Source organism: Myotis yumanensis, unplaced genomic scaffold, assembly GCF_028538775.1.
Source record: "Myotis yumanensis isolate MYYU_CA2020_CCGP unplaced genomic scaffold, mMyoYum1.0.hap1 SCAF_3, whole genome shotgun sequence".
Lineage (NCBI taxonomy): Eukaryota > Metazoa > Chordata > Mammalia > Chiroptera > Vespertilionidae > Myotis > Myotis yumanensis.
In genome coordinates, this window is record NW_027223754.1 from 81,599,633 (window position 1) to 81,623,548 (window position 23,916).

Below are 23,916 nucleotides of genomic sequence, written 5' to 3' on the forward strand. Positions count from 1 at the left end.
GTCCCTCAGCCCAGCCTGCACACTCCAATCTGGGACATCCCTCTCATAATCCGTGACTGCTGGCTCCTAACCACTCGCCTGCCTACCTGCCTGATTGCCCCTAACCACTCCCCTGCCAGCCTGATTGACACCTAACTGCCATCTCCTGCCAGCCCGATAGCCCCCAACTGCCCTCCCCTGCCGGCCTGGTCGCCCCTAACTGCTATTCCCTACCGGCCTAGTCACTCCTAACTGCCTTCCCCTGCTGGCCTGGTCACCCCTAACTGCCCTCCCCTGCTGGCCTGGTCCCCCCCAGCTGCCCTCCCCTACCAGCCCAGTTGCCCCCAACTGCCCTCCCCTGCAGGCCTGGTCACCCCCAACTGCCCTCTCCTGCAGGTCCATTCGCCCCCAACTGCCCTCCCTTGCTGGCCATTTTGTGGCGGTCATCTTGTGATGACATGGGTACAGCCATCTTGTGACGACATGGGGGCAGCCATCTAGTGGCCACATGGGCACGGCCATCATGTGACCACATGGGCGTGGCTATCTTGTGGCCACATGGGGGCAGCCATCTTGTGTGAGGGTGTGATGGACAATTTGCATATTGCCGCTTTATTATGTAGAATGGTATACAATATATATAATGTATTATGTGTTAATTGAATGTTTATGTTACTGGTAAAGCTCCCAGTCAACAGTAGACTATTAGTGAAGTTTTAGAAGAGTCAATCAAAAGTTATACATAGATTTCGACTGCAGAAGGGGTCAGTATCCATAACCCCTACATTGTTCAAAGATCAACTGTATATTTAAAGCCCAGGACAATGGGAAATTTCTAGTATAAATGGAATATAGGGCAGGAGACAGGTTGATGCTAAGAAATCTGCATAAGGACTTTGAGAAACAATAAAAATACAAAACAATGTATCACATGGAAGTCTGTGCTTATCTATACTAATAAAAGGGTAATATGCTAATAAGACCAGGAGACCTTCCAGATGTCCTTCCGGACAAAGCCATGGTGGCGGGGCTGAGGCAGAGGCAGTTAGGGGCGATCAGGCCAGAAGGGGAGGGCAGTTGGGGGTGATCAGGCTGGCCGTGCGGGCAGTTGGGGGCGAGAAGGCCGGCGGGGGGTGGGGGCAGTTGGGGGTGAGCAGGCCGGCAGGCAGGGTGGTTAAGGGCGATCAGGCAGGCAGGGGAGTAGTTAGGAGACAGTGGTCCCGGATTGCGAGAGGGATGTCGACTGCCAGTTTAGGCCCGATCCCACAGGAATCCCAGATTGGAGAGGCTGCAGGCCGGGCTGAGGGTCAACCCCCCCCAGTGCACGAACTTCGTGCACCAGGCCACTACTCTCTCTATATAAAAGCCTAAGCAACCGGCCGACTGTTCGACCGGTAGCTATGATGGGCACTGACCACCAGGAGGCAGACCTCAACACAGGAGCTGCCAAGCTGTGGTGACTTGCCAGCTGTGGTTCTCAGGTGATGCACCGGAACCAGAGAGGAGGGAGCCGGATTCTAGGGCGCATCACCTAAGAACTGCCCTCTCACAATCTGGGACTCCTCAGGGGATGTCATAGAGCTGGTTTCGGCCCCATCTCTGCAGGCCAGGTCGAGGGACCCCATCTGTGCACGAATCCGTGCACTGGTCCACTAGTTATCTAGATAAATAAAAATAAAAATAGCCAAAGGGAATTTACAAGAATACTGAGTGACCTTACATACCCCAAGGATAGAAATGTACAGGGCTACTGCCACCATCCTGGCAATGAAACTGGGCCTCAGGAATAAATGAATATGGGAATTCATATCATCAGGATATTTTCCATCCAGCTCTCATGTTTGCTCCTTTCAATGTATCAGCTTCATTCTTCTCTCCCTGAAGATTGCTTTCTCCCATGACTAAAAATGTGGCTTCTAACCTCTTGTAAACTTTAAGTACTTCAGCTTTAGCCACCAAGGGGAGGATGACCCTGTATGTTTCCAGATTAAAAATCCTGGGAAGGAACTCATTGGATGGGACTTGTTCAGACTTCCTCCCCATATAAATCAAGTATTGTCTTGGGTCAGGACCATGATTATGTCAGAACATAGAAGTGCCATCAGGGACTATGTGGATGAGTAGGGAAGAGGTCAGGGTCTAGAACAGTGATGGCGAACCTTTTGAGCTCGGTGTGTCAGCATTTTGAAAAACCCTAACTTAACTCTGATGCTGTGTCACATATAGAAATTTTTTTTTTAATATATATATTTTATTGACTTTTTACAGAGGGAAAGGAGAGAGATAGAGAGTTAGAAACATCGATGAGAGAGAAACATCGATCAGCTGCCTCTTGCACACTTCCTACTGGGTATGTGCCCGCAACCAAGGTACATGCCCTTGACCGGAATCGAACCTGGGATCCTTAAGTCAGCAGGCCAACGCTCTATCCACTGAGCCAAACCAGTTAGGGCAGAAATTTTTTGATATTTGCAACCATAGTAAAACAAAGACTTATATTTTTGATATTTATTTTATATATTTAAATGCCATTTAACAAAGAAAAATCAACCAAAAAAATGAGTTCATGTGTCAGAGGTGTCAGAGGTTCGCCATCACTGGTCTAGAATAATGAGAGAGCAGTCCCACAGACATCCACTTTCTCTCCTCTCCACCCCTTACATTCTGTCTTATAGCAGTTGCTCTGGGGTTAAAGCCCTTGTCACTTTTCTTGCGACATCCACAACTATTCAGTTCCTACACTAGTGTCTTTCCTGCATGCAGATTTTAATGTTTTTTTTGTTTTTTTTTTTTATTATTTTTATTTTTCGCTTAAAGTATTACAAAGGGTATTACATAAGTGTCCTTTTTTCCCCCCCGCCCTTGACAAACCCCTACCCTCCCTTACCCCCCAGTGTCTTATGTCCATTAGTTATGCTTATATGCATGCATACAAGTCCTTCGGTTGATCTCTTACTCCCCTCCCTCCTGCCCCCCAACTCTCTCTGGCCTTCCCACTGCAGTTTGACAATCAGTTTGAGGCAGCTCTGCCTCTGTATCTATTATTGTTCAAAAGTTTATAATGGTCTTTATTATCCATGAATGAGTGAGATAATGTGGTATTTTTCCTTCATTGACTGGCTTAGATTTTAATGTTTTACTACAACGTTTTTTATGCCATTTTTTCCTTTCACTAATATGGAATGTTTTTTTTTTTCTCCCTAATAAGCGGGTTAGTGATTATTAGAGCATACCGATAAGATTTTCCTTATCATTTCTGTGTCTGCCGTGCTTGTTTGGTTAGTAATAATGCCTTATTATTTAGGCCAAAGTCAGATACTTTATAAGTAAAGTATAAAAGCCAGTTATCAGCTCCTGCTTCATGACTGAATACTATACTGAGCACCTATGTGCCCCTCTAAAATATATTACTGGTCATAAGAATGTCACTGTCTGTATGGAGTTTCCTCAAAAAGCTGGAAATGGAACTCCCATTTGACCCTGTGATCCCACTTCTAGGAATATATCCCAAGAAACCAGAAACACCAATCAGAAAGGATATGTGCACCCATATGTTCATAGCAGCACAATTCACCATAGCTAAGATCTGGAAACAGCCTAAGTGCCCATCAGTAGATGAATGGATTAGAAAACTGTGGTACATCTACACGATGGAATACTATGCTGCTGTAAAAAAGAAGGAACTCTTACCATTTGCAACAGCATGGATGGAACTGGAGAGCATTATGCTAAGTGAAACAAGCCAGTCAATGAAGGAAAAATACCACAGGATCTCACTCATTCATGGATAATAAAGTCCATTACAAACTTTTGAACAATAATAGATACAGAGGCAGAGCTGCCTCAAACTGATTGTCAAACTGCAGTGGGAAAACCAGAGAGGGTTGGGGGGCAGAAGGGAGGGGAGTAAGAGATCAACCGAAGGACTTGTATGCATGCATATAAGCATAACTAATGGACATAAGACACTGGGGGGTAAGGGAGGCCAGGGGATTGTCAAGGGCGGGGGGTGGGGGAAGGACACATAGGTAATACCCTTTGTAATACTTATTATAATATATTTTTTAAAAAGAATAAAAAAAAAGAAAAGAATGTCACTGTCTCATAGAAAATCATCACCACTGCTAGAAAAAGAACTAAAAAATTATGACATAATTAGAACAATATGGTCAAATGTGTTTGGCTATTACTCTGTTTCCTGAGGAAAGGGAAGTTAGCAAATATTTTCTCCTTTTCAACAAGGCACTTATGTTTCCTATCTACGGCAACCATAATTGCTGAGAAAACAGAGGAAATGGCATAAGATACACAGAAATTTCTTAATACTAAAAACTGTAGCCCTGGCTGGGTATTTCAGTTGGTTAGAGCATTGTCCCAATATGCCAAGGTTGAAGGTATGATCCCCAGTCAGCACATACAAGAATCAATCAACGAATGCATAACTAAGTGGAACAACAAATCAATGTTTTTTTTTTCGCTCTCTCCCCTTCTCTCTCTAAAAATCAATCAATAAATAAATAATTAGACATTTCTTTTGTAAAATTGGGACTTTAATTTTGAGTACAAAATGGAATAGAATCCAGTGAAAAAGCCCCTACATATCACATGGCACCAAGGAAAAGGATAAAAACTTCTTTTTTCCTGCTTTTCCACCTAGTCCTATATGGGAATTAGTTCACTTCCCCCATCAGTGGAAGCAAAACGGAAATTTTCCTGTGTTTCATCATTAATGTATTAATGTCATGGTCTTGGTTAACGTTCCAACCAAACTGACATGGTCTTTCCCCAACAGTTAACTGTAATACCTCGATCTAATGAATATACGTTGTGGTAATGCAGATATATAAGATGCCCTCTAGTGTACACACCTTTCATAATTCCCTCCCTTAACTGCAGGCAGAAACTGTGAATATGATGAAATATCACTCCAGTGATTAGTTTGACTTTAAGTTAAAAAAGGGGTATTGCCGAAACCGGTTTGGCTCAGTGGATAGAGCATCGGCCTGCGGACTGAAGGGTCCCAGGTTCGATTCCGGTCAAGGGCATGTACCTGGGTTGTGGGCACATCCCCAGTGGGAGATGTGCAGGAGGCAGCTGGTCGATGTTTCTCTCTCATCGATGTTTCTAACTCTCTATCTCTCTCCCTTCCTCTCTGTAAAAAATCAATAAAATATATTTAAAAAAAAAAAAAAAGGGGTATTATACAGGTGGGCCTGACCTGAACATGCGAGCCCTTAAAAAGGTCTGAGCCATTTCTGCAAGAGGTTCAAAGTGGGAGAGGACATATGGAGGGGGACATATAGTAAGCAACTGTGTGGATCTATAGGGGATGAGAGCATCAGCATCCAGCTGATGGCCAGCAAGAAAATGGGGGCCTCTCTCCTACAATTCAAGAAAATGCAATTCTGCCAACAACCACATGAGCTCGGAAGAAGGCTCTAAGCTCCACTGCCAGTGGTATAAAAGTAGCACATACAATTTGTACAGTACATAATGCTTGATAATGATAACAAACTTGTTACTGGTTAATGTATTTACTATACTAAACTTTTAATTGTTATTTTTAGAGTATACTCTTTAGACTGATTAAAAACAACATTTTCTGTAAAACAGTATGCCTGGTTACACTGACAGCAGCGTCATACATCTCATGTTTACCATGTCTTTTGACTGCAGCATTTTCTTTTGTGTTTGATTTAACTAAGTGTGTAGCAGGCTACACCATCTAGGTTTGTGTAAGTGCACTCTATGATGTCTGCACAATGATTAAATTGCATAACGATGCATTTCTCACAACATATCCCAGTGGTCAAGTGGCACATGGCTATATTTAAAATATATTAATGCCCTAGTTGGTTTGGCTCAGTGGATAGAGCATCGGCCTGCAGACTAAAGGGTCCCGGGTTCGATTCCAGCCAAGGGCACATGCCGAGGTTACAGGTTCGGTCCTCAGTAGAGGGTGTGTAGGATGCAGCCAATCAGTGATTCTCTCTCATCATTGATGTTTCTGTCTCTCTCTCCCGCTCCCCTCCTCTCTGAAATCAATAAAAAAAATTAAAAACAGAGTAACACCCTTGAAGCTTACACTGTTTAAAAATGAAAAATAAAAAATATTAATACAGTGTGGGTGTTTAAAAAGAAATTAGAATTTATAAGATACTTGTTCCAAACTGGCATAAAGAGCATGTTTCTTACCAGTAAACTAATAAAAATGTTTGCAAATTTTAAGGTACTAACATAAATTGGTTTAATGATTTAAAAATTTTTTAAAATATTTTAGACATTACTCTCTAGAATTTGACTATACTTTTTTCAAAAGTTGAAGGTACATAAAGCATACTCAGTGATATTACCTTAATGTCACGAACTTCATATGCTATCCTGTGGTCAGTGACTCTGTCCTGGGTGAAATTATATGTCCGAATTCTCTCTGCCTGGGCTCTTGTTCCCACCTGTGCCATAATAAAAAGCAATTCATATTTAAACTTTAAAATTACCTCTATTATAATGAAAAAAATTACTTGTAAATTACTTTCCTATTTTAACAGCTTAAATATTTTGTAAAATTCTATATACACAGTGGCAAAGAGCAAGAATGGGCAAAACTTAATGTTTAAGACTACAAGTTTTATTATTTTATTTTATTTTTTATTTTTTAAATATATTTTATTGATTTTTTACAGAGAGGTAGGGAGAGGGATAGAGAATTAGAAACATCGATGAGAGAGAAACATCAATCAGCTGCCTCCTGCACACCCCCTACTGGGGATGTGCCCGCAACCAAGGTACATGCCCTTGACTGGAATCAAACCTGGGACCCTTGAGTCCGCAGGCTGACGCTCTATCCACTGAGCCAAACCGGTTAGGGCTAAGACTACAAGTTTTAAAACTTATTTGTGGAATAAGAATTTATGTCTCTTTGATACTTCAAATTCCATATACATAAAATCAAATTATCTTTCCACTCCAATCAGTTCTTTCTCCTAGTTTCTACAAATGACACCACAACATTCCCTTTTATCCAAGTAGAAAACTCTGACATCCTACAATGTAACAAACATTTCATGGGAACTTATTCCGCCAGGCTTTGATATAGACACTGAAACCACCCATTCTCTAACTGCCCACTTCCAATGGTTTCAAGGGTCTCTTATTATATCCTGCCTTTCCATCTATTATCTATCATCTAAGAGCTCATTATTTCCTGTAAAATCTCCTGGTTAATCTTCCAATTCTCTCCTTACATTGTGTTACCCTGTTTAGTCTTCCCAAAGCACAGTTCTCTGATCAATTTTATTTGGTTCCTTATCTACTAAGCAGACATCTCAACTCAGAATTTAAGATACTTCATAATGTGGCCAACTTTCCCAGTGTTATTTCTGAAAATGATGTGTACCTCTATAATGCTATTTATTATACCATATTACCATTATGTGTGCCTGTGAACTCTGCTAAAATGTCATCTCAAAGGATTCCCTTCCCTGACACTCCTACCATCTCTGCCAGTCTGGTCCCAACAACTGAAATATGTTATCTGCCTCCTTCAAAACTCCAAACACTTGAAATCGTCACATACCAAAGTTTACCTTATTTTATTTGTATTCTTCTTAGTCTGTGCACCTCTCTTACCTCCCCAGCATACGATACACACAATACTCTCTCTCTCCACGTTTTAAAATAAAAAAAAGACACTTCTATAACTTATTTTCTAAAGCATATAATATAGCTCAGCCGGTGTGGTTCAGTGGTTGAACATCGACCTATGAACCAGGAGGTCACGGTTCAATTCTTGGTCAGGGCACATGCCCAGGTTGCCGGCTCAATCACCAGTGTGGAGTGTGCAGTAGGTAGCCAAACAATGATTCTCTCTCATCATTGATGTTTTTCTCTCTCTTTCCCTACCCCTTCCTCTCTGAAATCAATAAAAGTATATTAAAAAAGAAACATCCTATATAATAAAAGCATAATATGCAAATCAACCAAATGGAAGAATGACCAGTCGGCAAGGGGCAGGGCCAGCGAGTAGGCAGCGCCAGGACAGCCAAGGCACGTGCCAGCAGGCAGAGGGAGGGGACGGTGATCGGGGGGCAGTGGCGACCAGCTGCTGTGGCAGGATGGTGAGGGGAGGGGCCGGCCACCCGCCGGCCAGTGCCGTCCCCTGATCAGCCCACCCAGTCACCTCCCGCAGAGCGGGCCTAGTCTGTCAGTTGGACATCCCCTGAGGCTCCTAGACTGCAAGAGGAAGCAGGTCGGGCTGAGAGACCCTCCCCCCCCGCCTGAGTGCATAAATTTTTGTGCACCGGGCCTCTAGTCCTATATAATAAAAGGCTAGTATGCAAATTAACTGAACAGTGGAACGACCAGTCACTATTATGTGCACTGACCACAGGGAGCAGATGCTCAATGCAGGGGGAGCACCGCTCAGCCAGAAGCCTGGCTCATGGCTGGCGAGTGCAGCAGTGGTGGTGGGAGCCTCTCCTGCCTTCGTGGCAGCACAAAGGATGTCCGACTGCTGGCTTAGGCCCACTCCCCATGGGGAGACATCAGTCAGATATCCCCCAAGGGCTCCCGAACTGTAAGAGGGTGCAGGCCTCGCTGAAGGACACCCCACCCACCAAGTGCATGAATTTTGGGCACCAGGCCTCTAGTCCTATATAATAAAAGGGTAATATGCAAATTGACTCTAATGGTGGAACGATCAGAACGACCGCTGGACCAGTCACTATTAGGTGCAATGACCACCTCTCGGTCTCTTTCCCCAGCCGGCAGGCTCCGATTGCCTGATGGTGAATGGGGAACTGGGGGTGGGTGGCGGGGGATGCAGGCAGCGCCAGGCCAAGGCCCCTGTCCCACCAGTCGCCCCACACACAGAGGGTGACCCAAAACCGGGGCGGGGCCGGTGAGTGGGCGGGAACAGACAACCTCTCGGTCCCTTGTCCTGGCCATCAGGTACTGATCACCCAATGGCGAACGGGGAATTGGGGGTGGGTGGCGGCGGGGGCGGGACTGGCTGCAGGAAGCCGGGGAAGATGGCCCTGATCACAGGCCAGGCCTAGGGACCGTACCCACGCATGAATTTCGTGCGCCGGGACTCTAGCATAATATAAATATGGCTGATCATCAGGAGAGTTTTTTTAAATGATAGCTTCCAAAGCCCAATCAGGGATTGTACATTTTATTTTATTATTATTTTTTAATATTTTATATTGATTTCAGAGAAGAGGGGAAAGGAAGAGAATGATAAAAACATCAGCGATGAGAGAGGATCACTGATCAGCTGTCTCCCGCACACCCCACACCAGGGATCCAGCACGCAACCTGGACATGTGCCCTGTCTGGGAACCGAACTGTGACCTCCTGGTTCATAGGTTGATGCTCAACCACTGAGCCATGCCGGCCAGACCAGGGATTGTGCACTTTAAAAAACATTCCCTAGGCCATCATTCTGTAACCAGCCAGGTTTGGAAACTACTATCTTAATGCCGAGGACTCCATCCAGATCAATTACAACAGAATCTCAGAGAGTGAGGCCTAGGAATCTGCAAAGCTTTTTTAAAAAAATGTTTTATTATTTATTTTAGAGGGCTGCAAGCTTTTTAGGTGATAAGTGGAGCCAGGGTTGAGAACCTGGCACAATGCCTTCCATATAAAAGCTACTGTATATACTAGCTGAAGAAAAACTCTAAGCATTAGAAATACTAAGAAATTTCAAACAAGTGGACAAGGTAATTGGGAAGCATGGAGGTCTTTTCTGGCTTCTCAAATCAGATGACTGAAGAAGACACACAGTTTGCATAAGGCCAATTTTTTTTTTTTTAAATCATATATGAGCATTTATTCCAATATTGCCGGTGGTATGGAAGAGCAGCAGGTCATCCACAAAAATCTGCTCTGCAGCCCCCCATAAGCCAGCTGCTTATATAGGGTAGGACAAAGATTACATGGGTAAGTAGGGATTACACTCATGAGGAAATAGGCACTGTGGGCTGGGGTGGGACTCCATTGGATAAGGCCAATCTTGAATACTTATTTTAAAAATTATTATGTGAAACCTCTAGTGCCAAAATGTCAAATAGCAAGTAAATCCCAATGTGTCTTATTAAATCAAATGTGGCAGATTTCACAATATTTATGGTATCACTTCTTTGCTAAGAAGTAATACTTTGTAAATGAGCATTCCTATCTGAGGTTATCACTAATAGAAGATTACTATATTACTTATCCTGTTGCTTTAACTACTTGTAAATTAGAATGTAGGTAAGTAATACTAGAAGGGCAAAAGTGTGAAAAGACTAGGACATCTAAGCAAAAAGAATAATGTTTAGTTTTATGCAATTGATTATCCTATAAAGCTAAAAGATCTTCCAAATTTACTGTTGCATACCGATCTAAGTACAGTTATTTCTAGATTCCACTTTCTCTTCCACCCTCTCTCAAAAACAAACTACTTTTCTTGGAATTTAAAACCATACAACACTTTGTTTACCTAAAACAATGACATTTATTAATTTTGCTTAGAACTTATCTATTTATACATTTGAATAAATAATACTGTGCATGTACACAGTACAAAATTCCAAAAGGGTATATAATGAAAAATAAATATTTTACTCCGTCCCCAAACTCCATCTAGCAATCACTGTTACCAGTTTTTTGCAAATGTATAAAAAATAAATGTATTTTTTATCTCACATAGAGTTAAAATGAAAGCCTAGGTTTTTAGATTAAAAAAAAAATCTAAAAATCTCTTAAATTTCCAGAGAATTACTTTGTCTTTTATACTGATTTCCTTTCAAAACAGTTATGATATAGACACCAGAGAGAAACAACTGGGAAAATTTTAAGTTTATTCATATGTCATCTACTCATTTGCAAGCTGGCATGTCCAATTTTGGTCATAATCTGTCAGTTCAAATGCATTTAAATTATTGTTTATTTACAAATAAGCATGTTTCTCTATGCTCTAAGGTATTTCCATTTGATCAAAAATAAATACATTTTTTACATAAAATGACTTTTTGTAAAAAGGTATTAAATTACTAGAAACCCGGTGTATGAATTCGTGCACGGGTGGAGTCCCTAGGCCTGGCCTGTGATCAGGGCCAACTGGGGCTGGCCAGCCGGGGGGAGGGACCATAGGAGGTTGGCCAGCCACGGGAGGTTGGCTGTGGGAGTGCATTGACTACCAGGGGGCAGCTCCTGCATTGAGCGTCTGTCCCCTGGTGGTCAATGTGCATCATAGGGACCAGTCGTTCAGTCAACCGGTCCTAACGGTCACTTAGGCATATATATATATATATATATATATATATATATATATATATATATATATATATATTAGAGGCCCAGTGCATGAAATTCGTGCAAGAGTAGCCTTCTCCCCGGCTGCCGGCACCAGTTTCCCTCTGGCACCCGGGACCTGGGCTTCCCTCGCAGCCCCAGCTTTGTCTGGAAGGTCGTCTGGAAGAATGTCCGGAAGGACATGCAGTCTAATTAGCACATTACACTTTGATTATTATAGAGAGATTATACCAAATAAATCTTACCTGTAGTTTTCTAGCACTTTGTTGTTGACACTTCTCTTTCTCAATCATCTGTTGGTAAAGTCTAGCTCTCAACACACGCAAAGCTATTTCTTTATTTTTTATCTGTGATCGTTCTTGTTGGCATTCTACTACAAGCCCTGAAAAATAACAGAGATTAAAGGTAAAAACTGTAGCGTCCATAAGCCAAATTGAGATAGAAGTGAGGGGTCAGTTATAGTTCAATACAACTGGGGGGCAGTGGTGAAGAAGAGACAGACTTGAGGAATATTTTAAAGTTCCCCCTGGGTTAATTAGGGAAAGATCACAAAGGATTAACTACTTTTTATTATTTCTTATTTTTTAGATTTAGCGTACTTCAGAAATTATACTTGTTATGATGGTAGTAGTGATAGATGGCTAGATTCTGATACTTAAATGAGATATTTCCGATGAGAAGACTGAAAGCAGTCGCATCTGCAGATGATTACACATACTTTCATTCCCAGAGCTCTGCCTCTCCATACCAGCTCATCCAGAGACTTTTGTAGCTCAATAAAGTGCAAAATACTGTCACCCCCAATGTAGTGCTGCTCCATTCTCTGTCCTACTTGAGAAGTCAGCTTTTCCCCTTTAGGTCACAAATATACACAAGAGTTCATGTTTTTAAAAAAGGACTTTACATACAGAAACCAATGAAAAGAAACTACTCAAACTCTTTCTTTCTTTTTTTGGGGGGGTTAATTCTCACCCAAGGATATTTTTCCATTGATTTTTTAGAGAGTGGAAGAGAGAGGGAAAGACAGAGAGAAACATCGATGTGAGAAACATTGATTGGTTGCCTCTTGCACGCGCTCGGACCAGGGACCGGACTGGAGAGGAGCCTGCATCCAAGGTACGTGCCCTTGACAGGAATCAAACCCGGGACCCTTTGGTCCACAGGCTGACACTCTATCTACTGAGCCAAACTGGCCAGGGCTCAAACTCTTTCAAAGGAAGAGTTTATAGTGAATGTTTCTCAGTTGTCTTGGTTCTAAAGACAATTACTGATCAGCACATTTAAATACACATTTTGGTTAGCCAACTTCCGAATTTGGGTGGGTTTGACCCACTGTGGAGTCCAGTAACTAGCTCAAATCTAGCCCTGGAATGGTGATCCTTGAAGCTTTGGGCTGCTGTTCTTAATTTTGTAGCTACCACTCTGAAAATGTGTGTCCAATCCTGATTCCAGGTACATATATAACAGAAGGCCAGCTGTACTGATAGGGTGGTAACTATTTGCAGGAGATTTTTAAAATGTGTATAAAATTCTACTCTCAAAACTACTGTCACAGGGTTGTGCCACCACATTATTAGTTAATCCTAAAACTGCTACTGACTTTATCTTCTTGTCTTCTCTTATTTTCTAACATTGTCCCTGACAAAAACAGGCTGAATTCATTAAGAAAGGGTGCAAATTCCATAGTGTGCAAAGCCAGAAGGTAGAAACCAGAGAAGAGACTCAAGTACCACAGGTTTAAGCTGGAAAATGCCACCATGATGAAAGAAAAGTGAACTTCAGATGAACTATGACTAATTAACATACTAAAATCACCACAGGGTTGAGGAGTGGGAGATATTCTGCCAGACACATTCTAGACTGTGAGCAGAAGGAAGATAACAGCGCATGTCCTCCCGTCCTATGGAATGTGTACCTCCTTGAAGAAATCTGATCCTCTAGTTTTTTACATGTCTCTTACGTCTTACCCTGATCCTTTAAAATTAACCAATCATTTCATCAGGGCAAGAAGGTGTTTTTTGTTCGTTTGTTTTTTATGGTAAAGGTGGAAATTTATTGAAGAACAAGTGGGGAAGAGGAAAGGATCTCACAGCACAGACTTCCACATGGGGAGAGGGAAGAGTCCCCAGGAAGGTGCTTTTTGAAGATGAGCTTACCTTTCTCCATTCCTTGATCAGAGAATAAAATTTCTGCTCTGCTTTACCAAAATCTGTGTCCTTCTATTGGCATGAGCGACCTTGATTCTGGGCAGAAGGACCTTGATTCTGGATCCCTGACTCATAAGGATCCGTGACGCTATATTTCTACCCTGTCTAAACAAGCTACAATCTACACTTGCTAATACTTTAAGAAGGACACCTAGGTTTCACCTCTTTTAGTTTAAACTTATTTCTTGACTGCTTCATTGCAGCCACATGTTTGGGCTGGGGTGCCAACTGGCTTCCATCTCCCAGGCATTTCCCTGGAACTGTCTTAAACTAGCTAACCTTTTTTTTTTTTTTTCCACCACCCAAAAGAATATGAAAATTTCCATTTCATGATGGCTAGTCAATCATAAGCTTTCTTTCAAATGAATCTCATCAGCTGACCTGTATTGATTTTTGCTTAGACACTTGCACTATTCTTATCCAGTGGGTCAGTCTAGAACTTATATAGCTTACAACTCAGTAATTCCTAAGGAAATCTTGTGATTATATATTTTATAACTTCTATACAGGAGTATTTATTCATAAATATGCCCTTAAGAATAGAGGATTTAGGGGGTGAAAAGATATGTTGGATAATAGAAGAGCTATTAACATAGAGTGCTGGGTTTATTAAATAAAAAAAATAAAAATAAAAACTATAGAAGGGTTTTTGGAAAAAAGTTTTCTCAGTGTTGTTTCAGTGCTCTATAAGAAATTCCAAAATTGTAGGTAGTAGGAGTACCAAATAGTATTTAATATATATTTTCTGAGCCACGGCCAGGTGGCTTGGTTGGAGTGTCATCCCATACACCAAATGGTTGTGGGTTTGATTCCTGGTCAGGGCACATATGTAGGTTGCAGGCTTGATCCCTAGTCGGAGCGCATATGAGAGGCAACCTATTGATGTTTCTTTCTCACACTGATGTTTCTATCTCTGTCCCTATCTTACTCTCTCTAAAATCAATGAAAACATATCCTTAGGTTAGGGTTAAAAAATATCTATCTGCTTAATAACTACATGTATTATTTAAAAGATTTTCAATTATAAATGAGAACAAAATTCCATATTTTTATTCTAAAAAGCCCATTAAATTTTCTTTAACCTCTTTGAAATTGAATTGCAGCCCAGCTGATATTGCTAAGTGGTTGGAGTCAATCTATGAACCAGGAGGTCACAGTTCGATTTCCAGTCAGGGCATAAGTGCAGGTTGTTAGCTCGAACCCCACTAGGGGGTATGCAGGAGGCAGCTGATAGATATTTATACCTCTCTCTCCCTTTCCCTTCCTTTCTCTAAAGTCAATAAAAACATATTTTTTTAATAAAAGCATTAGCCTTGTAGAAAACTGGGTTAATTTCATCTTACAGCTTTTGAAAGATGTAGGAAGACTTAGAGTCAAAGAAAACTATGCAAATAAAAACAAAGAAGTAATTATTAACTTTAGAAAATGAAATTAGCCGAAACCGGTTTGGCTCAGTGGATAGAGCGTCGGCCTGCGGACTGAAAGGTCCCAGGTTCGATTCCGGTCACCTGGGTTGCGGGCACATCCCCAGTGGGAGATGTGCAGGAGGCAGCTGGTCGATGTTTCTCTCTCATTGATGTTTCTAACTCTCTATCTCTCTCCCTCCCTCTCTGTAAAAAATCAATAAAATATATTTAAAAAGAAAATGAAATTATAGTATATTACTTGTCTCAGTAGTGAACACTATTTACCTGTTTCTTACATAAAAACAGTGGAAGATTAATTTTGCCAAAATACTCATCTACTACATTAAGTAGTGAATATATACTCGTATACTTAATCAGATCTGCCTACTAATTAGAAGCACTGAGATAATTACCAGAAAAAAAATAGCTAGAAGAGTTTAAAGTGATTGCCTCTTGAGTAAATTAGGGTCAAGGAAGGAAGGAGGGGGAGGAAGAAAAGGTCCAGGGAGCTGCTATTTTTTTGTTATAGGACTTTATCATTGGACTATTTTTTGTTTTTAAAACCAACATTTAAAAAAATACTGATTTCAGAGAAGAAGGGAGAGGGAGAGAGAGATAGAAATATTAATGATGAGAGAGAATCATTGATTGGCTGCCTCCTGCATGGCCCCTACTGGGGATCCAGCCTGAAATGGGCATGTGCCCTGGCCAGGAACGGAACCATGACCTCCTGATTCATAGGTTGACACTCAACCACTTAGCCACAACCTGCCAGGCTATTATTGGACTTTTAAAACCATATACATGCAATGTAAAATTGAGTTTAAAAAGAAAAGAAATTTAAGTATTTAAAAAGTTTAAAAACCTGAAAAATGATAGAAATCTTTAAAATCACATTAAGGACTTCAAAATTACCTCGTAGTATAACAAAATTACCAGTATTCAAAGTAACCACGTTCATGCAGCAGAGCCTAATGGAGCTAGCAGTCAGTCTACACAGTGACAAAATTGCATGGCATGTCCAATATTACTCGCAAGTTTGTTTTTAGGCTGGGGTGCATCTGGCTGTTTACCCCTGTGTAGCATACTTGGACAGTTTCCCTGAATAGGTCCACTCACTCTCTGCCTCCTTTGAGAGAGGTATCTTTTCCAAACAGAAGGGAAATATGAACACACTAGTAGCCCAGTGCATGAAATTCGTGAACATTAAAAGGTAATTAATTGCCCTAACTGGTTTGGCTCAATGGATAGAGCATCGGCCTGCAGACTCAAGGGTCCCGGGTTCAATTCTGGTCAAGGGCATGTACCTTGGTTGCGGGCACATCCCCAGTAGGGAGTGTGCAGAAGGCAGCTGATTAATGTTTCTCTCTCATCGATGTTTCTCTCTCTCTATTCTGTCGCCAACAATGACTTCTTTTGGCTTCAGAGGTACTTTGTTCCAATAGTTGGTCTTTAAACATATTCTCTCCTCCCTGCTTGACAGGGGCCAGGGTGCAGGTGAAAAGGATTGCTAGCTGGCAGGCCCCTGACAGCAAACTGGCCACCTGTCGATTCCGTGAGGAAAGGGGCTCCCTCTTCCCTCCTGTCAGGGTCTGGGGTGCAGGTGAATGGGGTTCCTGGCTGGCAGGCCACTGACAGCAAGCTATCCAACAGCGGGTTCAGTGAGGAATGGGGCTCCCTCCTTTCTACTGTCAGGGTCTGGTTTGAAGATCGGCCATGCCCCTGTTGGGCCAGACCCAGAGTTCTACCACACCGTGGCCTCCACCTCAGCAACCCAGGACTGACTGCTGCTGGGCGCTCCTGGTGCTCTGAGGGTGGGATCTTCCCTCAGGCCACACGGGAAACAGCTGGGGAGGGCGCAGCCCTTGGCAAAACGACCCAGGATTCAGTGGGTCCACATTCTGAGGGCAAGTTCCTGCCTCAAACCCCGCCCTCACTGGAAACAGCTCCAGGAAGCAGCTCGGGGGAGGGCATAGCCGTTGCCAAGACAAGCCCTGCAGGACTGACTTACTTCCGCTTGGTTGCAATTCTGATGGTCATGATGAACACCACCCATGGTTTTTATATAAGTAGATTAGGAACCTCAGACCTATAACCCCAATGTCACCTTTAAAGAGTTTTTGTAAGGAACCAAACACTCACACATGACTCTTTCCTTCTAAAACCTAAATAGTTTTTATAAGACATGAAAAAAAATTAAAAGTACAAGAGCAAAAAGACTTGCTTACCTGTGGGGACATGGACAAGTCTGACAGCACTATCAGTTGTATTAACATGCTGGCCTCCAGCTCCTTTGGCTCGAAATGTATCTATTCTCAAATCCTTAGGGTCCACTTTCACATCTACCTAGAACAAAAAGTGTAACATAAGTAAATTCTACACTCAACAAATACTTTAATACTAAATTTTTTCCAAAATTTTTCAAATAAACTGTATTGCTTTGGGTCATAAATCATAGCTATTAGACTAAGAGGTGAAATAAACTCCCTATTTCAATGGATACTGTTTTTTAATAATGACTTAAGATGCTATGAGATCATTAAGTTATGCAATCTTTCAAGTTTCATCATTCGTCATCCCACAAAGCTACATTAGATAGAAAATTTTGTAAAATATATGTATGTATGTATAATGTATCTACATATAAAGTTAATACTTACTATTCCAATTCTGTATTTTCAAATTCACCTACTTTCTAAAATTTGTTTCCCCAAATCAATTATTACAGCACTTTCACAATCATTAGAAGATATGCACAGAGCAGCAAACTTCACAATGCTCTTCATGTGCACATTCCCACCTGAGAACGAACAAGGTGACACTCTGCTTTCTTTTTTAATATATTTTTTATTGATTTCAGAGAGGAAGAAAAAGGAAGAGAGAGAGAAACATCAACAATGACAGAGAATTGATTGGCTGCCTCCTGCACAGCCCCTACTGGGGATCAAGCCTAAAACCCAGGCATGTGCCCTGACCAGAAATTGAACCATGACCTCCGGGTTTATAGGTCGACAATCCACCACTGAGCCACATTTATTTTTTTATTTTATTTTATTTTTTTTATTGCTAAAAGTATTACAAAGGGTATTACATATGTGTCCTCCCCCCCTCCCCGCCCCCCCCCCCCCCCCCCCCCCGCCCTTGACAATCCCCTGGCCTCCCTTACCCCCCAGTGTCTTATGTCCATTAGTTATGCTTATATGCCACTGAGCCACATTTAAAAAGCTTTGTGGATTCTGTTTTATGTAGAGAAGTGACTTCTATTTAGAACAAAACATCTTGGTCAGAGATAAAAGGGGCAACTTTACCTAGGGAGGAGTTAAGGATTTCTCAAAAGTGACTATAAAGTTCAGTAGGTAACCCTGAAAAATCACTGAATTTCCTAGAAGCTAAGACTTTTCATTGTAACAACCATTTACAAAGAATAAGTTTTCAATGCCTCCTGGTGAGGTTACCTCATGTGGTTGAGGAAGGACAATAACTGACATTGTTCCTGTGTGAATACGCTGCATCCTTGACGACAGGCCCACCTCAGGGATTCGCTGAACTCGGTGAATCCCACCTTCATACTTCAAATGCTTATAGACATTGTCACCAGAAATTCGGGCAGCTGCATGATGTAGCCCACCTAGGAAAAAATATCCAGAAATGATTCATGATTTCTAATTTGAAAAGGATCAAGATCTTAAATGTCCTTAATCTAAGGCCTGAATGTGAATATAGCTCCTTAGATGAGAACATAAAGTAGGTACAAAATTATTTTCCAAATGTAAATGTATTAATATATAAAAAGAAACACACCAAAATATTATGTACAGTTATCTCTGAGGAACAGAATAACCACAGATTTTTATTTTCCTTTTTATACTTTTTTTTGTTCCTAAATTTTCTATAATAAGCACGTTTTACTTTTATAAAAATACTATTAGAAAAAAAAATACTAGGAGATTTTCTTCTTGAACTACCCTATGCCACCTTAGGATAACATGGTGCCATATAAAAAAGAATGCTTAATTACATAATAATTTGATAATGATGAATACTATAGGTCCTCCCAAGGTTTCAAAGATCTATCGAAATGTAGCTCTTACTTATCTGTTGAGTGGGAAGATTATCACAAAAGAATCTTAATGCTAGTTTCTTATCAAATGTGTTTTTTAAAAATATTTTTATGCAATAATATACAGATATAGAAAACCACATGAATCAAATGTTTGACTTAGTGACTACAAGATCAAGAAAAAGAACTTTGTCAGTCATCCTAAATGCCCTTTCACATTCCCCTTCCCAGTTACAATCTCCTTCCTTTCTCATGAGTAACCATTATTCTGAGTTTTATTCCTTTTTTTAATAATAATTGTATTACCTGAATGTGCTGCCCTAGGCACCACAGTTATTAGACTTATCCATTTTAAAAAGTTTGATTATGTCTTTTATTTTATTTATTTTATTATTATTTTTTTGATTATGTCTTTTAAATCTCTTAATCTCATCATCCATCTCTTTTGTTTTCTACAAATTATCTGTTGAGGAATCTGGGCTGTGACCTGTAGAATTTCCTAGTTTGATTTTGCTGATTGCATACTCTTTTAAAATTTTTATTTTATTTTATTGATTTTTTTAACAGAGAGGAAGGAAGAGGGATAGAGAGTTAGAAACATCCATCAGCTGCCTCTTGCACACTTCTTACTGGGGATGTGCCTGTAATCGAGGCACATGCCCTTGACTGGAATCGAACCTGGGACCTTTCAGTCCCCAGGCCAACCAACTCTCTATCCACTGAGCCAAACCAGTTAGGGCTGATTGCTTACTCTTGGGGAAATTCAACCTGTGCTGTTGCCCTCTGTATTGTCTGCAACTGGGCAGCTAGATCCAGAGACTAGATCAGACAGGAGCTTGAGCTCCTTGGTAAGACAATAGGAAGCACATACTGTCTGGTTCTCTCTTTTTTTGGTCCTGACAGCCTTTGATGCTTAATTGTAAAATGGTGATAGTCTAATTCTATCATTTCTTTTTCACTTTAAAATATATATATATAATTTGTATTGATTTCACAGAGGAAAGGAGATGGAGAGAGATAGAAACATCAATGATGAGAGAGAACCACAGATCGGCCGTCTCCTGCACGCACCCATTGGGGATTGAGCCAGCAACCCAGGCATATGCCCTGACCAGGAATCGAACCTCCTGGTTCATAGGTTGATGCGCAACTACTGAGCCACGCCAGCTGGGCTCTTTTTCACTTTTAATTAAAGTGAATTTATAAAGAGATATTCCCCTTGCCTAGTATTTGATTACCCACTGATACAGTTATATAGGAAAGGCAGGATTAATGCTTGATTCTATTCCTTTACGTTTTACTAATATACCTTTCTGTTCCATTGCTTTATAGAGAGAGTGGAAGGGAAGGAAAGAAACTTCGATGTGAGAGACACATCAATTAGTTGCCGGGGATCCAACCTGAAACCCAGGTACGTGCCCTTAAACCTGAGACCCTTTGGTGTGGAGGCTGCCATTCTAACCACTAAGCAATATGGGCAAGGCCCAATATCTTTCTTTTAACAATATAATGAATTAGGTAATTATTTTTTTATATATCACTGTGAACTCAAGGATTTGAACACAGTCAGCATGTTTAAATCAATAACAATTATTGATTAAAATTCCACTTGCCCCATCTTTGGCCAGAGGGAGCCTCTTCAAGTTAACTTCTGAGTTCTTTTGACATGGCTCTTTTTTATATTTTTTTATTGATTTCAGAGAGGAAGGAAGAGGGAGAGATCAAAACATCAATGATGAGAGACAATCATTGATTGGCTGCATCTATAATAATAAAAGCATAATATGCTAATTAGACCAGACAGCCGAATGACCTTCCAGGTGTCCTTTCGGACGAAGCTGCCAACAGCGGAGGCTGAGGCAGAGGTGGTTAGGGGCAATCAGGCAGGCAGGCAGAGAGGTTAGGGGCATCAGGTAGGCAGGCAGGCAGAGTGGTTAGGGGTGATCAGGCAGGCAGGCAGAGTGATTAGGGGTGATCAGGCAGGCAGGCAGAGGCAGTTAGGGGCAACCAGGAAGATAGGCGAGCAGTTAGGGGTGATCAGGCAGGCAGGCAGAGTGGTTAGAGGCAGGCAGGCAGGCAGGCGAGCAGTTAGGAGCCAGCAGTCCCGGATTGCAAGAGGGATGTCCGACTGCCAGTTTAGGTCCGATCCGCAGGGATGGACATCCCCCGAGGGGTCCCAAATTGTGAGAGGGCTGGGGTATGGGATCCTCCCCGCCCCCCGCCATCCCCGTGCATGAATTTCATGCATTCATGCACCAGGCCTCTAGTAATGATATAACAAGATATTCCAGGATTATTTTGAACACTTGCCCCACACTGGAACCAGCTATTTCTCCTTTCAAAGAGAAAGAATATTTCAAGACCACAATTGAGTGCTAGGGATGTTTACAGAGCTGGTCATTGTTTCTAGGCCTTTTCAGTGGTCAGAGATAGGAAATACCTCATGAGTTCATACTAATATTGGGAGACAATTCTCTACCAGTTTCTTCTGTTCGACCTGCCTGCCCTTTTGTTCCAGAAAATCTTTTTGAGGGTGTTTGTATAGTGAACAGCTTTGGAGATGATGTCTACCTCTAGAGCAGTGATGGCGAACCTATGACACGCGTGTCAGAGGTGACTCGCGAACTGATTTTTTTGGTTGATTTTTCTTTGTTAAATGACATTTAAGTATATAAAATAAATATCAAAAATATAAATCTTTGTTTTACTATGGTTGCAAATATCAAAAAATTTCTATATGTGACATGGACCAGAGTTAAGTTAGGGTTATTCAAAATGCTGACACGCCGAGCTCAAAAGATTCGCCATCACTGCTCTAGAGCAAAGGACAAACTGCTCACATTCTTGGAAGATACAGTGTCTCCTTTTAGAGCAATGGGCAGGCATACTTACTGACCATTAAAAAAGACTTGAAATTCACCATAGCTAAGATCTGGAAACAGCCTAAGTGCCCATCAGTAGATGAATGGATTAGAAAACTGTGGTATATCTACACGATGGAATACTACCCTGCTGTAAAAAAGGAACTCTTACCATTTGCAATGGCATGGATGGAACTGGAGAGCATTATGCTAAGTGAAATAAGCCAGTCAATGAAGGAAAAATACCACATGATCTCACTCATTCATGGATAATAAAGACCATTATAAACTTATGAACAAAAATAGATACAAAAATAGATAGCCTCAAACAGACTATCAAACTGCAGCGGAAAGGCCGGGGAGGGTAAAAGATCAACCGAAGGACTTGTATGCATGCATATAAGCATAACCAATGGCAATAAGACACTGGGGGGTAGGGGAGGCCAGAGGATTGTCAAGGGCGGGGGAAAAAAGGAGACATATGTAATACCTTTTGTAATACTTTAAGCAATATATATATCCCTGAATAAAAACTAAAAAAAAAAGACTCGAGCCCTGGCCAGTGTGGCTCAGTTGGTTGAGCATTGTCCCATGTACCTTAGGGTCACTGGTTCAATTCCCGGTCAGGGCACATACAAGAATCAACCAATGAATGCATAAATAAGAGGAATAACAAATCAATGAATGTTTCTCTCTCACTCGCTCTCAAAACAAAACCTGCAAGACTTTAAGTCATTTGCTATATAAATTTTGCATGGAAGTGTTTCTTTTCACACAGCTTCTAGTGCTGTGTATATCTGTGGAATTCCCCTCTATGTTCATTAAACATTAAATTTATATATATACATATGTGGTCCCTCCCCAAAATATATACACACTTTGAATATAAAGGCAGCATTTATTGAAATACATTTCATTTTCAAAACTGAGCTATCACCCAGTTGGTGTGGCTCAGTGGTTAGGCATTGACCTATGAAGGAGGTCATGGTTCCATTCCTGGTCAGGGGTCATGCCTAGGTTGTGGGTTCAATCACCACTGTGGCGTGTGCAGGAGGCAGCCTATCAATGATTCTCATCATTGATGTTTCTATCTCTATCTCCCTCTCTGAAATCAATAAAAATATATATTTTTTAAAAATTGAGCTATCAGCTGTTAAAGTGTATATACATTTTGGGGGGGACACATTGCATTTAATATGCATATTTTAAAGATAGGTGCTTTCCCCCTTTCTCTATTTTAGTCTTTTTCTTCTTTTTTCTTAATCCTCACCCAAAGATATTTTTCCATTGATTTTTTTCTCCTTTTTTTCCACTGATTTTTAGAGAGTAGAAGCGGTGGGGGCAGGGGGACAGAGAAAAAAACATCGATTGGTTGCCATTTGCACGTGCCCCTGACTGGGGCCAGGGATTGAGCCTGCAACTGAGGTACCAAGTACGTGCCCTTGACTGGGAATCGAACCCAGGACCCTTCAGTCCGAGGGCCGATGCTCTACCAAATCGGCTAGGGCTATTTTAGTCTTTTTCTAACCACATGGTTTTCTTTTCCTAATTACAATAAATAAATCAATTTTTAAAATTATAATTTCAATGTAGGTTTATTCCTAGACTTTAATTTTAAAGGTATATGAGTAAAATATTTAAAATGTCTGCTTTTTGAAAAACATTGTCTTACTTTAAAAAATATCTTTATTTTGCCAGTGAGTCAGTGTATCTAAAAGAGAGGCTTCCCAACCATTGTTTAGGCTGCTCTACATACCTGAAAGAGATACTGATCTCTTCCTATTGTTCAGTTATCTCCCTCTCATTCCTGAAAATTGGATTCAAAATATATATCTCAGAGGTCACTGATGACATTTTCCATTATTCTCTTTTATAATGCTGCTGTTTCTGATTAGATTCTCCTAGAATCTCTCTCCTCTCTTGCTTCCATATTATACTGTCCTCATCCTTTTTCTGCTTATCTGACTCCTCTTTTTCTTTTGTGAACTAGTCTATATTTCTAAATGTGGACATTCTCCAAGGTTTAGTGCCCTGGATGGTCCCTCTCTATAGACTCTCCCTCACCTATTTCTCAGTATCAGACATTATCTCTGTGCTGACAG

General features: G+C 41.2%; 1 protein-coding gene across 4 annotated transcripts in view; it reads right to left on the reverse strand.

The window, feature by feature from the left end:
• MTRF1 (mitochondrial translation release factor 1) overlaps window positions 1-23,916 on the reverse strand; it is a 58,210-nt gene that overhangs the window by 22,388 nt on the left and 11,906 nt on the right. For all 4 annotated transcript variants that reach the window (XM_070409007.1, XM_070409009.1, XM_070409010.1 and 1 more), the window contains 4 exons: window positions 18,349-18,521; window positions 17,122-17,239; window positions 11,526-11,662; window positions 6,333-6,431 (listed from right to left, as the gene is read on the reverse strand). In XM_070409007.1, the coding sequence (XP_070265108.1) occupies window positions 6,333-6,431; window positions 11,526-11,662; window positions 17,122-17,239; window positions 18,349-18,521 (527 nt within the window). The remainder of the gene's footprint in view (window positions 1-6,332; window positions 6,432-11,525; window positions 11,663-17,121; window positions 17,240-18,348; window positions 18,522-23,916) is intronic.